Source organism: Oncorhynchus clarkii, chromosome 12, assembly GCF_045791955.1.
Source record: "Oncorhynchus clarkii lewisi isolate Uvic-CL-2024 chromosome 12, UVic_Ocla_1.0, whole genome shotgun sequence".
Classification (NCBI taxonomy): domain Eukaryota; kingdom Metazoa; phylum Chordata; class Actinopteri; order Salmoniformes; family Salmonidae; genus Oncorhynchus; species Oncorhynchus clarkii.
Genome location: NC_092158.1, coordinates 64,152,514 through 64,170,685, shown reverse-complemented (window position 1 = coordinate 64,170,685; position 18,172 = coordinate 64,152,514). Strand labels below are relative to the sequence as shown.

At 42.9% G+C, this 18,172-nt stretch overlaps 1 protein-coding gene across 2 annotated transcripts in view; it reads left to right on the top strand.

Moving 5' to 3' along the window:
- The first annotated feature begins 2,549 nt into the window (after positions 1-2,549).
- The window catches only part of LOC139421015 (calmodulin regulated spectrin-associated protein family, member 3), a 52,152-nt gene continuing 36,529 nt past the window's right edge, over positions 2,550-18,172 (top strand). For both annotated transcript variants that reach the window (XM_071171488.1, XM_071171487.1), the window contains exons 1-2: positions 2,550-3,061; positions 17,206-17,468. In XM_071171488.1, the coding sequence (XP_071027589.1) occupies positions 2,929-3,061; positions 17,206-17,468 (396 nt within the window). In that variant the 5' untranslated portion in view covers positions 2,550-2,928. The remainder of the gene's footprint in view (positions 3,062-17,205; positions 17,469-18,172) is intronic.

The following is an 18,172-nucleotide window of genomic DNA, read 5'->3' as shown; positions in this document are numbered from 1 at the left end:
GATTGTCAAGTCTGCACCAGATCTGTGAATAAAAATCAGATTTATGAATAGAATGTAAATGCTCCTTATTAAAAACAATTGAAATGCTCCTTTCTAAAAACAATATAAATGCTAATTTTCCTTCTAAACATGAGGACCAAGGCACACTTCAAAGATAACATGTTTAAATTACGATGACATGTTCAATAGAACAAAATTGTTAAAACCTCTGACATGTTTTGGCATGACTTTTGTCAGGTAGTTTTTATGATGTTGTTCTATTGAACATGCTACAGTATCATAATAAAGAGTGCCTTGGTCCTCAAATGAACCCTTTAACCAAAGAGCACCTTCAACCTACAAAGATCTACTAGTAGTGTATCCTAGCAGCACTTTTTTATAATTCTTTCTACAAATGCTCCTTGATGTAGTGATGCATTAAAGCAAAACTAGCATTGGTAGCACTGTGACACTTTTCCTACAGTTGAAATCACTGTTTGCTACAGTATTGTATGTCTTGGCATTGCAATTATTTCAACCTGCATGACATTGAGCCTGTTCACAATGGTTTTATGAATTTGATGTGTAAACTGCTGACATAACTCTTACTGTAAGTCCAACACCATGACTGACCGGGTCTGTGCTGCAGTGCTTTGCTTCAGAAAGACAAAGGGGAGTTTCCTGCCCTAGAAAAACAGAGGGAGTAGTTATGCTGGGTGAATAGGGAATATTTCATTGATACTGGAGCTGGGAGTTGTAAGTAACAAGAGACTCATTTTACAGCCTTGCCATGCTCCCAGGCTTATTGTTTTCGATTTTAAAAACTAGCACTCACACTAGCTGGAATTCAACAATTCTTAGGAATTAGGAACGCGGCATCCTATATTGGATCTGAGCAGTATGTTGTGTATTATAGCCTAAAGTTATATAATTTACACTTCCACTTTAACTAACCCGTAAACCAGTTTTTACTGATTTGTTTGTATTGTTATGAAGGGAAATGAATAACCCTAGAACAGGAAAATAAATAGGCCTAGCATTCTCTATCCAGTGGTGTAAAGTACTTAAGTAAAAATACTTTAAAGTACTACTTAAGTAGTTTTTGGGGGTATCTGTACTTTACTATTTATATTTTTGACTACTTTTACTCCACTACATTCCTAAAGAAAATAATGTACTATTTACTCCTTACATGTGCCCTGACACCCAAAAGTACTCGTACATTTTTAATGCTTAGCAGGACAGGAAAATTGTCTAATTCACACACTTATCAACAGAACATCCCTGGTCATCCTTACTGCCTCTGATCTGGCAGACTCACAAAACACCAATGCTTCCTTTGTAAATTATGTCTGAGTGTTGAATTGTGACCCTGGCTAGCCGTCAATAAAAATACAAAAAATAAAATTGTGTCATCTGGTTTCTTAATATAAGAAATTTAAAAGATGTATACTTTTACCTTTGATCCTTAAGTACATTTAAAACCAAATACTTTTAGACTTACTCAATTAATATTTTACTGTGTGACTTTTACTTTTACTTTAGTTATTTTCTTTTAAGGTATCTCTACTTTTACTCAAGTATGAACATTTTGTACTTTTTTCACCACTGCTTCCATCTCCTGTTTTAAGTGATCGGTTAGTTATTCAGAGAAAGGAATCACCCTGGAACGGAAAAGAAATAGGCCTTAGCGTTCTTCTCTTCCATAATTAGATGAAAATAGTTGAGAGGTAATCCTCTCACAGGCTGCGTCCCTAATGACACCCTTTTCCCTACATAGTGTATTACTTTTGATCAGAGCCTTATGGGCCCTGGTCGAAAGTAGTGCACTATATAAGGAATAGAGATCCATTTGGGACATAGTCACAATGTTACTGCTGAGAGAGCTCTTGGAACTTTCAAGGCCATCATGTGATGTGATTGGGAGATCTGTGTGCCTGCTGAGAATTCTGTGTTTTCTGTGTGGTTTGCAAAGCTTGAGCGTTGACTGGAAAGTGGAAAGTAAAGAAATCAAGGCCTAGGCTCCTATTTCACATGTTTATTTTAGTACAATTTGGGGGTTTGTGGCAGTCCATGTGTTTTATTTTGATAGAAGTTGCTTATCATTTGGTGGGCTGCTTTTTGTTCAAAACCACACAGAGTAGGCCTACTTGAGACCTGTGATAAAAATGCCTACATTGCATTATCATTTATGGCACCTAGGCCATTTATGCACCTGCTTAATTAAAACGTATAGGCCTACAATGCATATAAATCTCAAAATGCATCATTGTTGGCGTTTTCTTTTACCTGTATGGTAGGTTTCATGGTCAGAGGACAATATTTGGAGACAAGTGTATGGAAACCTCCTTTGGGCTATTTGCTCAATTCAACACGGCAGGTTTCACCCACCTAATTCATATTATGCCATACCTAATGCACCTGTCATCATACCGCTACCTGCTGGTCGCGTTCACAAGATTGAGAACCCGCCCCTTCACTCTTCCTCAAACGCGATTGGCCAGTCGGCTGAGTGAGTGATGCCATTGTGGAGCACCTGGAAATCAGTCATCGACGGGGCTCCAGCCTACTGTACAGCGCTAACCAAACGTTAGCAATGCGGACGGCGAAACGGGAAATAATACGCCTTTATTTATTTATTTGTTATAACCCGATGTGTTGGGGCTTCAGTAGGGCTTTAAGACCGCGCGCCTTCATCTTATGACCATTTTTTTTGGGGGGGGGGGTCTGTAATCAGGAGAGAAACGGGATATATCCTGAGCTGGGGCCCATAGTGTCTGGATATTTCCCGAGAAAACGATTACACACATCCGTGTTCCTCAGCCACAGTGTTATGGAATACGAAAAATAAAAGAATGAATGCTTGATTTGAAGCTTTTTCTTTCGCCACCAACTATTTTCTAGGTCTATACCTCCCTCCGGTTACCACGGCCCGTCTGCGGACTTGCTATGGTGGACTCCAACGCGATGAGGAAGACTTTTGTAGTCCCGGACATAAAACCTTTGGATCTGTATGATTGTACCAGGGCAAAAATATGCGCAAGTGTGGGATGGGTCTTGGCCAAATCTTACGCCAATGCAGGTATGTGGCCTAGGCTATTGTAGCCGAACGTTTATAATGTTTTGTTCTGTGTTTTTCCTACATTCCCCTCTCTCCCATGTAATCCAGCATTGTTCCCCGACTGTCAGTGTAATGAAAAGCGCGTGCATGAAGGTGAACTGACTGCGCGTTGTGTAAACTCAGCGATTTTGGGCACACAAAGAGTCGCCTACAGTACGTTAGAGGTGGGACAGAGAGCGTGTGTGGGATGTAGCCCTTCTCGGCACCCCCATTTCAACCCGAATAGCGGTCCTTCCTCAGATTCCCAGGTGTTGTACCCGAATATTGTATAACGTCGAAAAAACATATCCTTACAACATCCTTGTTTGGATCACAGCAGCCTATTTGATCTACAGTAGTTGATTTAAGATCCAGCTCGCTTGCTTGCCAATTTCGACTGGTGCATTGAGGCCCCCCTAGCAAATGGTGACGAGGCATCGGTTTTGACAGCTTGTCTAATTTCAATCACCAATAATGGATCGAACTAATTTAATTTTGGCTGGCGAGTAACTCCGGGACTATAAAATATCCTGACCTGAACCGAGTGTTCACCACTGAAAAACACATAGGCTATTGTCAGGTCAGCTGCTGCACAAATAGCGTGAGATTTTAATAATGTATCTAAATATAATATAACAGGAGGTATCGATAATGGTATATTTCTCTATAATAATGCTAACGGTAGGAGCCTACTGAAACCACCCGTTCTCTTTCGATGACGCGCATACACACCCACTTAAAGATAATCGGTTTGTTGGATATATGCCTAACGTTACTACACTATTTAAACGAAACCCGTTCTAGTTTCATATAAGCCGCCCCAGTTGAATGAACATCTATACTGAACAAAAATATAAACGCAACAATTTCAATGATTACAGTTCATATAAGGAAATCAGTCAATTGAAATGAATTCAATAGGCCCTAATCTATGGATTTCACATGGCTGGGCAGGGGCGCAGTCATGGGTGGGCCTAGGAGGGCATAGGCCCACCCACTTGGGAGCCAGGCCCAGACAATCAGAATGAGTTTTTCCCCACAAGAGGGCTTTATTACATACAGAAATACTCCTCAGTTTCATCAGCTGTCCAGGTGGCTGGTCTCAGACGATCCCGCAAGTAAAGAAGCCCGATGTGGAGGTCCTGGGCTGGCGTGGTTACAAATGGTCTGCATTTATGAGGCCGGTTGGAAGTACTGACAAATTCTCTAAAACGCCGGCTTATGGTAGAGAAATGAACATTCAATCATCTGGCAACAGCTCTGGGGGATATTCCTGCAGTCAGCATGCCAATTGCATGCTCCCTCAACTTGAGACATCAGTGGCATTGTGTTGTGACAAAACTGCACATTTTAGTGGCATTTATTGTCCCCCGCACAAGGTGCACCTGTGTAATGATCATACAGTTTAATCAGCTTCTTGATATGCCACACCTGTCAGATTGATGGATTATATTGCCAAAGGGTAAGAGCTTACTAACAGGGATGTAAACAAATTTGTGCACACAATTTGAGAGAAGTAAGCTTTTTGTGCTTGGAACATTTCTGGAATATATTATTTCAGCTCATGAAACATGGGACCAACACTTGTTGCGTTTTATATTTTTGTTCAGTATAGATGGGAAAGGACAGAACCAATAACCAACCACCATACACCAGCATCTATGTATGTTTGTATTACTTATAATATGAGGATATGGAGTACTCTTATCAAGTGCTCTCTTACTATACATAAGCTCTCTTATTGGTCAACCCTAGCCACAGTCCAGAACTCTTGATTAATGCATAGTCCTACTGCACATAAGACATTCTACTACACATAGTAAACAGTGAAGAACCATGCCGATCTTGGTTAAAAAGGGCTTCATTTAGAAGTCCTGTAACGATAACCTTCCTTCACATTCCTGAAATGTTAACAAAGGTCCCTGATTTCCCTGGCTAGCCAGGGATAATGAAAAGAGCTTGGGAGTACCCTGACTGAATTCATGCCAAGAAACACCCACACACACCCACACACACCCACCCACACACACTAAGATGTCTCTAGTTTTGTCAGACATCAAGCAGACTAATTGATATCTGTTATCTCTGTAAAAATCTAATAATAAAACAAAATAACTAAATTAGTTTGTGTACACTGGGGTCAGAGCATACGAGAGAGAGAGCAACTCATGGAATGGGTGAACAGATAGCATGGGGTTGTCTTTCATATCTATGTCAAACTCAATCTGACTTCCCTGGTTAAATAAGGAATGAATGACAATATTGATTAGCCTACTTGATTTGTCTGTCCGTCTCTGTCTGTCTGTCTGTGATAAAACAGAGTTCCCAGTGAACAAAGGTTATAAAAACATCTCTTGTTTGTTCACTGCGCCTGAAACCTGTCGCTGCTTTGTAGCTCCACCTTGCTAGAGCTGTGTCCTGTTCATAATTATGACTCATGTTCTGATCATCAGTGTGTCTTGGGTTGGGTGTGAGACTGAGTCAATAAGTGAGGAGGACCTAAGGAGGATCTAGGTGCTGCATCCCGACTCTCTACCCTTCTGCCCTAAGTGTTTACTTGTTCATCTCCCTTTGTGGATTTAAAAGGAAATTAGTTGCAGAACGTTTTGCTACGGTGTGCCCTACTGAACCTAACCCTGGTCTATGATGGGAAGGGTATTCATGTTGAAGCCCTAGGATGTCGTTATGCTGTGGCTCTGTGGGAATTTATAGGTCAGTAGGGGATCCCTGCTATGCTCTGTTCTGGGATGGCCCCTGGTCCACCATAGTGTCTGTGTCTGTCTGAGGTAACTGTTGCACACAGATGGTAGGATCAGGACCACCTACCTACCTGTTTTACAGATCCTTCATGAGCTATACAAAATCGGGTCATAGCAGAGGCTTTAATTATCCAAATGATCTAAAGCGACTTACTGAACTGCTGACATTCACACTATACAGTGCAATCGTGAAGTATTCAGACCCTTGGACTTTTTCCACGCTTTATGGTACAGCCTTATTCTAAAATGGCCTTATTCTGAAATAGTTTTTCACCCCCTCATCAACCTACACACAATACCCCATAATGACAAAGCAAAACCCTTCTTTTTTAAAATAATAAACTTAAATACGACGTTTCCATAAGTATTTATTTTAACCCTTTACTCAGTACTTGAAGCACCTTTGGCAGCGATTACTGCATTGAGTCTTCTTGGGTGTGACCCTACAAGCTTGGCACACCTGTATTTGGGGAGTTTCTCCCATTCTTCTCTGCAGATCCTCTCAAGCTTTGTCAGGTTGGATGGGGAGCATCACTGTACAGCTATTTTCAGGTCTCTCCAGAGATGTTAGACCGGGTTCAAGTCTGGGCTCTGGCTGGGGTACTCAAGGACATTTAGAGACTTGTCCAAGCTTGTCTTGGCTGTGTGCTTAGGGTTCTTGTCCTGGTGGAAGGTGAACCTTTGCCCCAGTCTGAGGTCCTGAGCACACTGGATCAGGTTTTCATGAATGATCTCTCTGTACTTTGCTCCTTATATCTTTGCCTTGATCCTGACTAGTCTCCCAGTCCCTGCCGTTGAAAAACCTCCCCACAGTATGATGCTGCCACCTCCATGCTTCACTGTAGGGATGATGCCAGGTTTCCTCCAGACGTGACGCTTGGCATTCAGCCCAAAAAGTTCAATCTTGGTTTTATCAGACCAGAGAGTCTTCTTCCTCATGGTCTGTGAGAGTCTTTAGGTGCCTTTTGGCAAGCTCCAAGTGGGCTGTCATGTGTATTTTTACTGAGGAGTGGCTTCTGTCTGGCCACTCTACCTCCTTGCTTGCACACACTTTTTCAGTTCTGCCCACAAATTTTCTATAGGATTGAGGTCAGGGCTTTATGATGGCCACTCCAATACCTTGACTTTGTTGTCCTTAAGCGATTTTGCCACAACTTTGGAAGTATGTTTGGGGTCATCGTCCATTTGGAAGACCCATTTGCGACCAAGCTTTAACTTCCTGACTGATGTCTTGAGATGTTGTTTCAATATATCCACATAATTTTTCTTTCTTATGATGCCATCTATTTCATGAAGTGCACCAGTCCCTCCAGTTACAAAGCACCCCCACAACATGATGCTGCCACCCTCATGCTTCACGGTTAGGATGGTGTTCTTCGGCCTCCAAACATAACGATGGTCATTATGGCCAAACAGTTATATTTTTGTTTCATCAGACCAGAGGACATTTCTCCAAAAAGTACAATCTTTATCCCCATGTGCAGTTGCAAACTGTAGTCTGGCTTTTTTATGGTGGTTTTGGAGCAGTAGCTTCTTCCTTGCTGAGCGGCCTTTCAGGTTATGTCGATATAGGACTCGTTTTACTGTGGATATAGATACTTTTGTACCTGTTTCCTCCAGCAACTTCACAAGGTCCTTTGCTGCTGTTCTGGGATTGATTTGCACTTTTCGCACCAAAGTACGTTCATCTCTAGGAGACAGATTGCATCTCCTTCCTGAGCAGTATGACGGCTGCGTGGTCCCATGGTGTTTATACTTGCGTACTATTGTTTGTACATATGAACGTGGTACCTTCAGGCGTTTGGAAATTGCTCCCAAGGATGAACAGACTTGTGGATGTCTACAATTTCTTTCTGAAGTCTTGGCTGATTTCTTTTGATTTTCCCATGATGTAAAGCTAAGAGGCACTGCGTTGAAGGTAGGCCTTGAAATACATCCACAGGTACACTTCCAATTGACTCAAATTATGTCAATTAGCTTGTCAGAAGCTTCTAAAGCCATGACATACTTTTCTGGAATTTTCCAAGCTGTTTCAAAGGCACAGCCAACTTAGTGTATGTAAACTTCTGACCCACTGGAATTGTGATACAGTGAAATAATCTGTCTGTAAACAATTGTTGGAAAAATGTATTGTGTCATGCACAAAGTAGATGTCCTAACCGACTTGCCAAAACTGTAGTTTGTTAACAAGAAATTTGTGGAGTGGTTGAAAAACAAGTTTTAATGACTTTAACCTAAGTGTATGTTAACTTCCGACTTCAACTGTGTTTAAGGTATTTCTGTTTTAGATTTTGAATACATTTGCAAACATTTCAAATAAACAGTTTTTGCTTTGTCATTATGGGGTATTGTGTGTCGATTGATGATCTAAAAAAATCTATTTTAGAATAAGGCTGTAACATAACAAAATGTGGAAAAATTCAAGGGGTCTGAATACTTTCTGAATGCACTGTATGTATGTCTCATAATTGAGGCATTCAAGTCTTGGGGGATTTATATCAAAATTGTTATACACAAACCAGTAATAGTTTTTAAATGTAACATTTTTCATTTAATTTATTCCTTATTTAACCAAAGATGTCACATTGAATTTGAAAGAGCATGGCAGTTGCAATGCCAGGATAGTGGGTTCGATTCCTGTGACCACCTGTGCGTAAGATGACTACAATCATGACTGTAAGTCCCTTTTTGATAAAAGCGTCTGTTAAATGGCATATTATTATCTTTGTCAGTACGCCCTAGTTTTAACAATAGACAAGAATGCTGGTAACCCATGATGTCTGAAGTGTGTGTGTGTGTGTGTGTGTGTGTGTGTGTGTAGTTAACCTCAACCTGTAGACACCAAAACCCCGAGGCCTGTAGTTATTTCGAGGGGTGTTTCAGGCAATCGGCATATCAACTTGAACCAGAGGGGGGGGGGGGGGGGGGGGGGGGGGGGGTCATGTGGAACATTAGCCTAATCCACGGGATAATAACATGTTCACCATTAGTTGCCAGTCTTAAAACGAGGCCTGTCTTTGTCCTAAAGGCACTCAGCCTCTCCCACCGTATAATGAAGTTTTTGATATTCCTGTGAACATGCTTTGGAGGGATATCACCACAGCGACAACAACGGATCAACAATTGTCCACAACAACATTGTGATTTATGTTCTATAAATTATTTTTGATATTTTCTAGGATAATCATTTGAAGTACATCTTATTTGATCGTAGATACTAATTTGGGTGTTCTCACTTAAAGCAGACATTTTGAGACTGTTTTCTCCCTCCCTCCCTCTTAGCACTTACCTTGCACAGTTGAGCGTGTCAGAGGTTCTTTCTGAATTATTTAAGGTGTAGACATGTTCATGAACGATCTTCGCAGGCCAGTCTGAGTACACTGGACCCCGGCCTCTAATCAGGAAATGTGTGGGCCTCTGTCTGCTTCTGGCAGCTGCTTTGTTCGGCCCTTAATTAAAACTAAGTGGTCTTAATGTGTTCACTGTTCCCATGACAACCCTTCTGAAATGTAACGCTGGTCAGCCAGCCAGTAAACCAGTCAGTTTGTCCGTCAGTCTGCCAGCCAGTCAGTCAGTCAGTCAGTGCTCTACCTGGTGTACAGTTCACTGGAATGGAGAGGGACAGAATCGATCCTTACAGAATCTTACCCATAATGACGCTTCGATTGAAACTAGGGCCAGCCTCTGTGTGTAGTCCTATTTCAGTGTTTTTAGTTTGTGACTGTCCATTTGTTGACGGCCACATGTCTGATGTTTATGACAAGACTGACCGGTCGGGCTAATTCAATCGATCAATTATAAATAGGACTACATGGACCTCTTCTCTGGTGCATCCCCCTGCCTTGTCCTGTCAGTAGTGGGGTTGGGGTGTAGTAGACCACACACAGAGCAGAGCTCTTTTATATTCTACTCCATCACTACCTTTTACCCCAATTTACCTTAGACTATTCACTTATAGTGCTTGTGTAAGTTGTTTGAGCCTTTTGTGTATATTACTCACCAAATTTGTATGATGTTTTATTACAACCCAGCTCGTGTATGACCTTTGACCCCTCACCTAGACCAAAAGATATGCCCTGACCCCTGACCTGTTATAGTGATAGTTGAGCGGCTGCTTTCCTGGAACCAGTTGCCCGGTTAATAAACTCACTCACTCAGTTTACACAAAGTCGGACAGGTTAGTGTTTGCTCTCAAAATACTATCCTCTTGAGGGGGTATGGATATCAATGTCCTGGTGACATTGTTATCCTCCATTTACTGCTGACTCGTTACCCTTTTCTTTCTTTCCACTCACTCTTATTTTCTAACTCTTATTCAATTTCCTTTGTGTCCTAAGTATTTTTTTGTCAAACAAAGTGTGAACGGCTGTTGTTTTACTTGAAAGAGAGCAGGTGTGCTGCAGGCCTTTTTTAAAACTGCGGTTCCCAATACCTGAAATCCCATTTGCACAATGTCTATTTCCAGCTGCTGCTGCTTCCCTGTCTGTCTGTTTCAACCTGATGACGTGTGTGACACAGACTGGTCGTTCATCCTTCTGGACCGTCCCACAGGGAAATTATGCTTGTATCGACTGTATCCATCTTGCTTTGCATCTTACTTTGCATTATGCAATTTAAAAAAAAAAAATTTATCCACGTTGTATAGTGACGTCCTGGTGGTGCGTGGTGGAACTGCACTGCAAATCCTGAACATTATTATTATTCCACGTGCAGTGTCTGAACGCCTTGTGTGATCAATGCGGTATCTTATGTTGCATTTCAATAGTCTAGCAACTTGGCGGGCCAATGTGCTTCCTTCCATCAGTCCAGTTCTTTTGAATTAGAGTGGAGGAGGGAAAGGAGATGAGAAAAGGTCAACTGCTTTAGACTATTGAGATGCACCCGTAGTTTAACCTCCCTCACTTGGTCAGTCAGTTTGCATGAAACGTTTATACTGCTAACAATGTCCTGTGGTTTAACCACAAAGGAACATTCACACACCCCAATGTAATCTTTCTTTATTTGACATACTAGTATTCTACACCTGGGTTGTGTTCAGTTGGAGGCACAAACCTTTGAGAAACGGAGTGGTACTTCATGAACTTGTCAAGTAAGAACACAGATTATTGTTTTGTTTTCTGTTGCGAAAAGTTGTAGTGGGGAAGTCGGTGAAAGTACAGAAAGCCGGAGGGAGGTAAATGGAATGTTGTTTTGGGGAAAAGCTACCCATGCTATTGTGTGCCCTAAATAAAACCCTTAACTTAATTAAAGGAACCCTAATGACAAAACGACAACATGGTCGGGCGACTGCCTTTATCCTTCAATCTCCTCTGATCTGATGAGTCAGAGTTCACCATGTGATGTCCCTTTTTTAAGTCTCCTTTCAGATACTAACCTAACTGTTCCTTTCTCATTGTTTTCAGCCTTCCAACTGTTTACCGTAGGGTTTGAAAATGAGTCTGTGTGTAGGCTACATTTACTGTCCATCGAATAGGCCACGTCGGTCTCATCTAGGGCTGTGGCGGTCACGAAATGTTGTCAGCCGGTGACTGTCAAGAAAATAACTGCCAGTCTCATGGTAATTGACCGTTAATTAACAAACACATGTAGCATCTCCTGGCTTCCACGCATGGCCTACAAGCCACTGATGCAGACATTTGGAACATCTACATTTTAAAAGGTCTCTAATCCAAAATGATTCTAAATCCATGTAATATAGCCTACACCATCACAATAAATCCATAATTTATTTTAGACAGGTCTAAAGAAACATTATATGAAGAAAATGTAGTCTATTTCAGAAGAACAGAATAGCATACTCTGAGTTGTCTGTATGTTAGGTCCTGATCTGGCTATGCCATATGGCTGTGGGCTACACTAGTTCATTTAGCAGACAAGATTTGCTTAGAATTCCTGGGCATAATTTTATATACACTTTGCTATATTATTTTATATAAGAATATAGGAAGAATACAATTGAACATAGCTGAATATTTTCTCCAAACGATTTGAGGGAGTGCACACATGCAGCTATTTTGTGTTGAGCAGTTAACAGCCCCTCTGCTTAATTATTTATGTAACTTTAGTTGTGATACAAAGGTTGGGCTATATGCTTTGATTTTTAATACATTCTAAGGCTTTATGATGCGACTCTAATGATGAATTGAAAAAAGTTGCATAAAAGGCATGAGCTCTACTTTATTTGCGCAGGCTGTACACACTTCATCAGTCTCTCATTCACAATTTTGATAAGCACTTGATAATTCCTTGAATTTCCCAGCTGCATCCCCTTTGTGTGGCTGTAATGCCACCTCAAAAAATCTTGTGTGAGGCCTCCCGGGTGGCGCAGTGGTTAAGGGCGCTGTACTGCAGCGCCAGCTGTGCCACCAGAGACTCTGGGTTTGCGCCCAGGCTTTGTCGTGACCGGCCGCGACCGGGAGGTCCATGGGGCGACGCACAATTGGCCTAGCGTCGTCCGGGTTAGGGAGGGTTTGGCCGGTAGGGAAATCCTTGTCTCATCGCGCACCAGCGACTCCTGTGGCGGGCCGGGCTCAGTGCGCGCTAACCAAGGTTGCCAGGTGCACGGTGTTTCCTCCGACACATTGGTGCGGCTGGCTTCCGGGTTGGATGGCGCTGTGTTAAGCAGTGCAGCTTGGTTGGGTTGTGTATCGGAGGACGCATGACTTTCAACCTTCGTGTCTCCCGAGCCCGCACGGGAGTTGTAGCGATGAGACAAGATAGTAGCTACATAACAATTGGATACCACGAAATTGGGGAGAAAAATATTGCGTGCATACTTATCCAATTCGAGGGTGCACATTTAAGATATTGGATGAACTGTCCACATTTTACTTTTCGTTAGCCAACAAGATGAGTAGGCCTATCAACTTTTGTACTATGGGGGATAAATAGGTCAACAGAATAAGTCAACTGTTGTACTATCCCCCATAGTACAACATTTGACCTATTCTGTGCATGAAAGAAATATTCCAAACATAGTCAGGGACAGTTGTGGGATGCGATCAATCCCAAATTAATACAACCACTAGCATCAAACAATCGTTTTTATGCAATGTGGCTGATGCAACAGATCAGATCCTCCTAGGTTTTGGCCTTTCTAGGGAGTTTTTCCTAGCCACCGTGCTTCTACACCTGCATTGCTTGCTGTTTGGGGTTTTAGGCTGGGTTTCTGTACAGCACTTTGAGATATCAGCTGATGTACGAAGGGCTATATAAATAAATTTGATTTGATCAGAACGTTTAGCTTAAAAATGTTGATAAACTGTTCATAAGCGCATTGAAACTCACGTGCTGCGTATGTATGCCAGTTAACGCTACCTGTTGTAAAGCTGATGAATGTGCTTAACTTCTTTAAATTATTTGTCCACTTTAGTTGTGATACAAACCTTATCAAAACATATTGGCCTATGGGCTAGGCTACATGAGGTGTGCGACTATGATTTTGAAAAAGTGGCTGTTTCTTGCCTTACTGCACACAAGCTGGGCATCATTCACGAGTGGTAATATATCATTCACAAGTGATACGCTAATATTGTCACCCATGAGGCTGTTCTTGATTTAATCTTGTCTTTACATATAATAAATAATATGTGTATGAAATTTGTTTTGGATTCCGAATGGACCATTATCATGCACCTGTCTCTAAACAGGGTCAGCTGAAATAAAATACGTCTCTATGCACTTACATAGCGAATGGAGGACGCTTTTCCCGTGGTTAATTTTCATGCCAGCCAGGTAGGCTATACTCCTGTTGTAAAGAGAAGCAATGTGCTTAATATTAGGAAAGTTGAGAAATAAATATCGTAGCCTACAGAAATGTTGCGCAACAGGAGCTTGTGGGCTCTCATGAAGTGTTTGATTAGATTTTCGATTACATTTGCATTGATGTCAGAGTGATTTAAAGGGACAATAAGAGTGCTGAGTACCAGGCAGTTAGCAAGTTTGGTAGGATACTAATGACCATCAGCAGCATCAGAGCTTGGAGAAGCCTAATTACCTTGATTAAACGGTCATGTGGAATTTGACTGCCGGTGTGGCGGTAATACGGTCACACCGTAACGGCCCTAGTCTCATCCACCATAACAGCCCGTCTCATCCACTCTGAATACCGCCAAACCAGTTTAAGAGCGTGTGTCAGATGTGGATTTTCAGGTTCATGTTTGTATTGGGTTTTGTGTGGTGTGTGTGTGTGGCTGTGTTTACTGAAAACCAGTCCAAGTCGTGTTTACTTTGTGCTCTTCAACATCTTTCTGGACTGTGCTTCACATGTGCTGCGCTAAAGGGACTTGTTTCCTACATGGTGCTGTGTGCTCCATTGAGGTGGAAACCGTGTGCCTGCCTCAAATGGTACCCTATTCCCCTTATAATGCACTGACCTGAGCAAGTCAAAAGTAGTGCACTATAAAGGGAATATGGTGCCATTTGGGGCGGAGACACTGTTTTGGTTTGCCCTTTCGCAAGGTTCAGGTGACTTTCTCGTCCTAGCTGTCCTGTGAGAAATGTGCCACGAAGCATAGGTTCCTGTCAACTCTTTATAGAACTCGCCTTAAAGATCATTTCCCACAAAGACTGCCCTCAGCTGAAAATAAAACACCAGGGTCGTGTTCAACGGGGCACACAAGAAAAAATGAACATTAGCTTTTCTTCATGGCTAGGCCAAGGTAGTCTGTTTTCTTCTGTTAATGCCTAATGAACAAGGCCCTGGTTATCTACCAGTACCACAGGGCTCTGTCTGGTAATTCTCCGATGCTGACGCTAACCTCTGGGCCTGGATGTCATGTCATTTCACTCCTCTTGACCCAGACTGATAATGTGGTTCCATACTGACCGCATCCCAAATGGCCAGGGTAGTGCACTATACAGGGAATGGGGTGCCATTTGGGATGCAAACACTGACTGACTGATGTGGGGTTGGAAATGGAATGCACCACAGTGTCATTCTTCCCCCACGGGAACGACACCATCAGACCTGAACTGCTGATCAAACACTTACAGACAGGGAAATGGAGGGAGGAGTTGGTACTAGCCCCCAGGAAAGATCAAATTGTAACCAGTGTATCATGCCTGTCTCTGTGACCTTGTCTGTCTCCTGCAGGCCCTATGATTGGCTGGCTGGATTTGCTGTGGGAAACACAACACTGAGACGCATGCCATATGCACACACAAATGCACGCCGCGCACACACAAACGCACATACAGGTACACATACGCTCGCACACACCTTCGTTTAACCCCTACTCGGCCCTTCACTCAGATTGTAGTTGCAAGGCAGTCTATCCATACTCTATACCTTCATTATACACTGAGTGTACAAAACATTAGGAACACCTTCCTAATTTTGAATTGCATCCCCTTCTGCCCTCGGAACATACTCCATTCGTCAGGGCATGGAGTCTACAAGGTTTCGAAAGCGTTCCACAGGGATGCTGGCCTATGTTAATTTCAATGATTCCCACATTTGTGTCAAGTTGGATGTCCTTTAGGTGGTGGACAATTCTTGATACACACAGGAAACTGTTGCGTGTGAAAAACCCAGCAGCGTTGGAGTTCTTGACGCACTCAAACCAGTGCGCCTGGCACCTACTAACATACCTCGTTCAAAGGCACTTAAATCTTTTGTATTGCCCATTCACCCTCTGAATGGCACACATATACGCAACCCATGTCTCAAGGTTTAAAATCCTTCTTTAACCTGTCTCCTCCCCTTCATCTACACTGGTTTGAAGTGGATTTAACAAGTAACATCAATAAAGGATCATAGTTTTCAGCTGGTTTCACCTGATCAGCCTGTCATGGAAAGTGCAGGTGTTCCTAGTGTTTTGTATACTCGGTGTATAATTGATGAGGAAACTTTAAGTTTGTTTTTATTAGATACTAAGAGACAAACAGAATATGTGTTTGTCTGACAACAGGACTTTAAACTGTGTTTTGCCAATGATATTGTTAGGACTTTGAACTTCGTGTTCCTGTCCCATATCCAGAACAAACAGCTGAGAGATTGTGTCTGAGATGGCACCCTATTCCTTTTAAAGACCTCTGGTATTAAGGGTGTGAAAGTTTAAACGTTAAAATGAAATTGGGATCCTTAATGTTAAGAAAAATCCCAAACCTAATTATAAAAATACAAAAATAATACAAAACTATAATAACGTTTTTGTAGATGCAGAAAGTAAACAGCATAGTGGGTCAATTTCCGTGACAACTAAGAGCATTGGTTCCCTAGCTGCCACGCTGTCAACACGTGAAGTGAACCTGTGCACATAAGCAGATACTTTGTGCGATTGTGAGAGCGGAAGTGTTGAATCTCGCTCAACCTCAATATCCTATTCATTGGTGATTACTGAAGTTGCGAGACATGGCAAGCCAAGAAATCTGCGAGATACAGCATGGCATTGTGAGATACAGCTTTTAATTGCCGATATATTGTCTGTCTGTCTGGTAGCCGACATGCCTATTAGGGCCGTGACGATACCAGCATCGAAGGAATTTTTTCAATTTCAAAAATGTAAACACGAAGCAGGTCAAACTAGTTGGTCCTTTAAAAACTAAATGTGACTGTGTATGACAACATAATGATGTTTCCAACATTACGGCTGAGTGGAGGCTGTTATAGCAGCAAAATGAGGGACCAACTCCATATTAATGCCCTTGATTTTGGAATGTGATGTTCGACGAGCAGGTGTCCACATACTTTTGGTCATGTAGTGTATCACGATACTGGTATCGTTCCCAGCGCCCTACTGCCTATACTGTGCACCTCCATTCTCTCTCCGTCCCTCGCTAGCTCGCTATTAAAAATGCGAGTGTTTGATTAGTTCCCGTACTTCCGAGAACAGTCTCTTCCGTTCCAAAAATACTGAATCCTACCGGTATCGAATCTTGACAGTCCGAAAGGGGAGTCAACGTGCAAGGAGTGGTCTCTCCGCCACTAAGTCATTGTCGTTAACAGTTGGAAAAATGGCAGAGAAAGGCAAATGACAGCAGCGAAGTCCTGTATGGCAATACTTTGAGAAGTGAAATGAGAACGAAATGCGAACTTTCCGAGTTGGAATTGAGGTACGGTAATGGTAGTACAGGTGCGATGCTTAACCATCTGACAGGGACCCAAACCGTTTCTTGCAGCAGCGAAGCTTTCTTATTGTTGTTATTGTTTTTAATGGAACACCGATAAAACATTGGCGCTTTAAACGTTAAGAAAAATGTTTCATTTCTCACATCCCTATCTGGTATATTGGATGCAGTATATTGGATGCAGTGTCTTTTCTGTATTTTCTCCCTCAGAGTGACCTTGTTTTCCCTATTAATATTGTACTCTGCTCCCACATGATTATTTCCCTCACTGTTTTTGTCCCTCTTCTCCGTCCGTAGAGCATGTTCCAGTGGAGTTGCGGGAGCCCTTCTACTGTGACCAGTATGAGCAGGAGCACCTGAAGCCCCCCGTCACACGCCTCCTGCTCTCCTCTGAACTCTACTGCCGCACCTACGGTCTGCTGCAGGCGGACCAGGGGGGGTCAGGGGCCCCAAAAGACAACGCAACCCTGCTGCAGCTCCTCGCCAACAGGGGCGTGACCCCCAAAGATCAAGACGTCCCCGTGACTGACGCGGACCTCCGGCATAAACCAATCAAAATGGTAAGAGATGGGTGTGGCATATGGCGTGTTGACATGGTAATCTTGGCGCCAAGAGCCAAGTCTCGTGTTATGTTAGGTTTCGTCTGACACGAGAGACTATGGTTCGAGTTATGGGAAATAGAGGAAGATTTCTGTTTCGCCACCAGTCTTTGTCTCTAATGGTAATGCCCCTGGGATGGGATTGGGATGACTGCCACAACACACAGGTTCAATTGAGGGAAGATCGAAGCTGCGCTGGAAACTGCCACTGGACCGGTCCTGATGTCACAATAATCCATTCGGCAGTGATCGATCTGGTCGCCTGGGCATATGGTCTGCCTAATAGGGACACACAGGCATTGTCTGGTCACCCTCAGACTGCTGGTCCAGGGGGAGCGGGGATGTTAAAGCAGTGGAGGGGGATTGGGGTGTGTAGGGTGGGCATGTATGGGGAGGGGGTGTGTGGGTTAGGGTTGGGTCGCACAGGAAGGGACTTGTTTATGCTTTGATTCCCACGGATTAGACAACATTAAAAAAATGCCCCCTTTCTGGGCCCCTGAAGATGAGTGGATCCAGCTGTGAGGACCAGGGGTACGTCAGGGGGGATTCAGTCTTAATTCTGGGTGTAGCATGGTAGGGGTGGGACTGGGAGGGAGGCCTGGGAGGCCTGGAGAAGGTAGTGTTTCCGAGACAATAGGTGGCTCTGACTAGGCCTTACAGTCGTG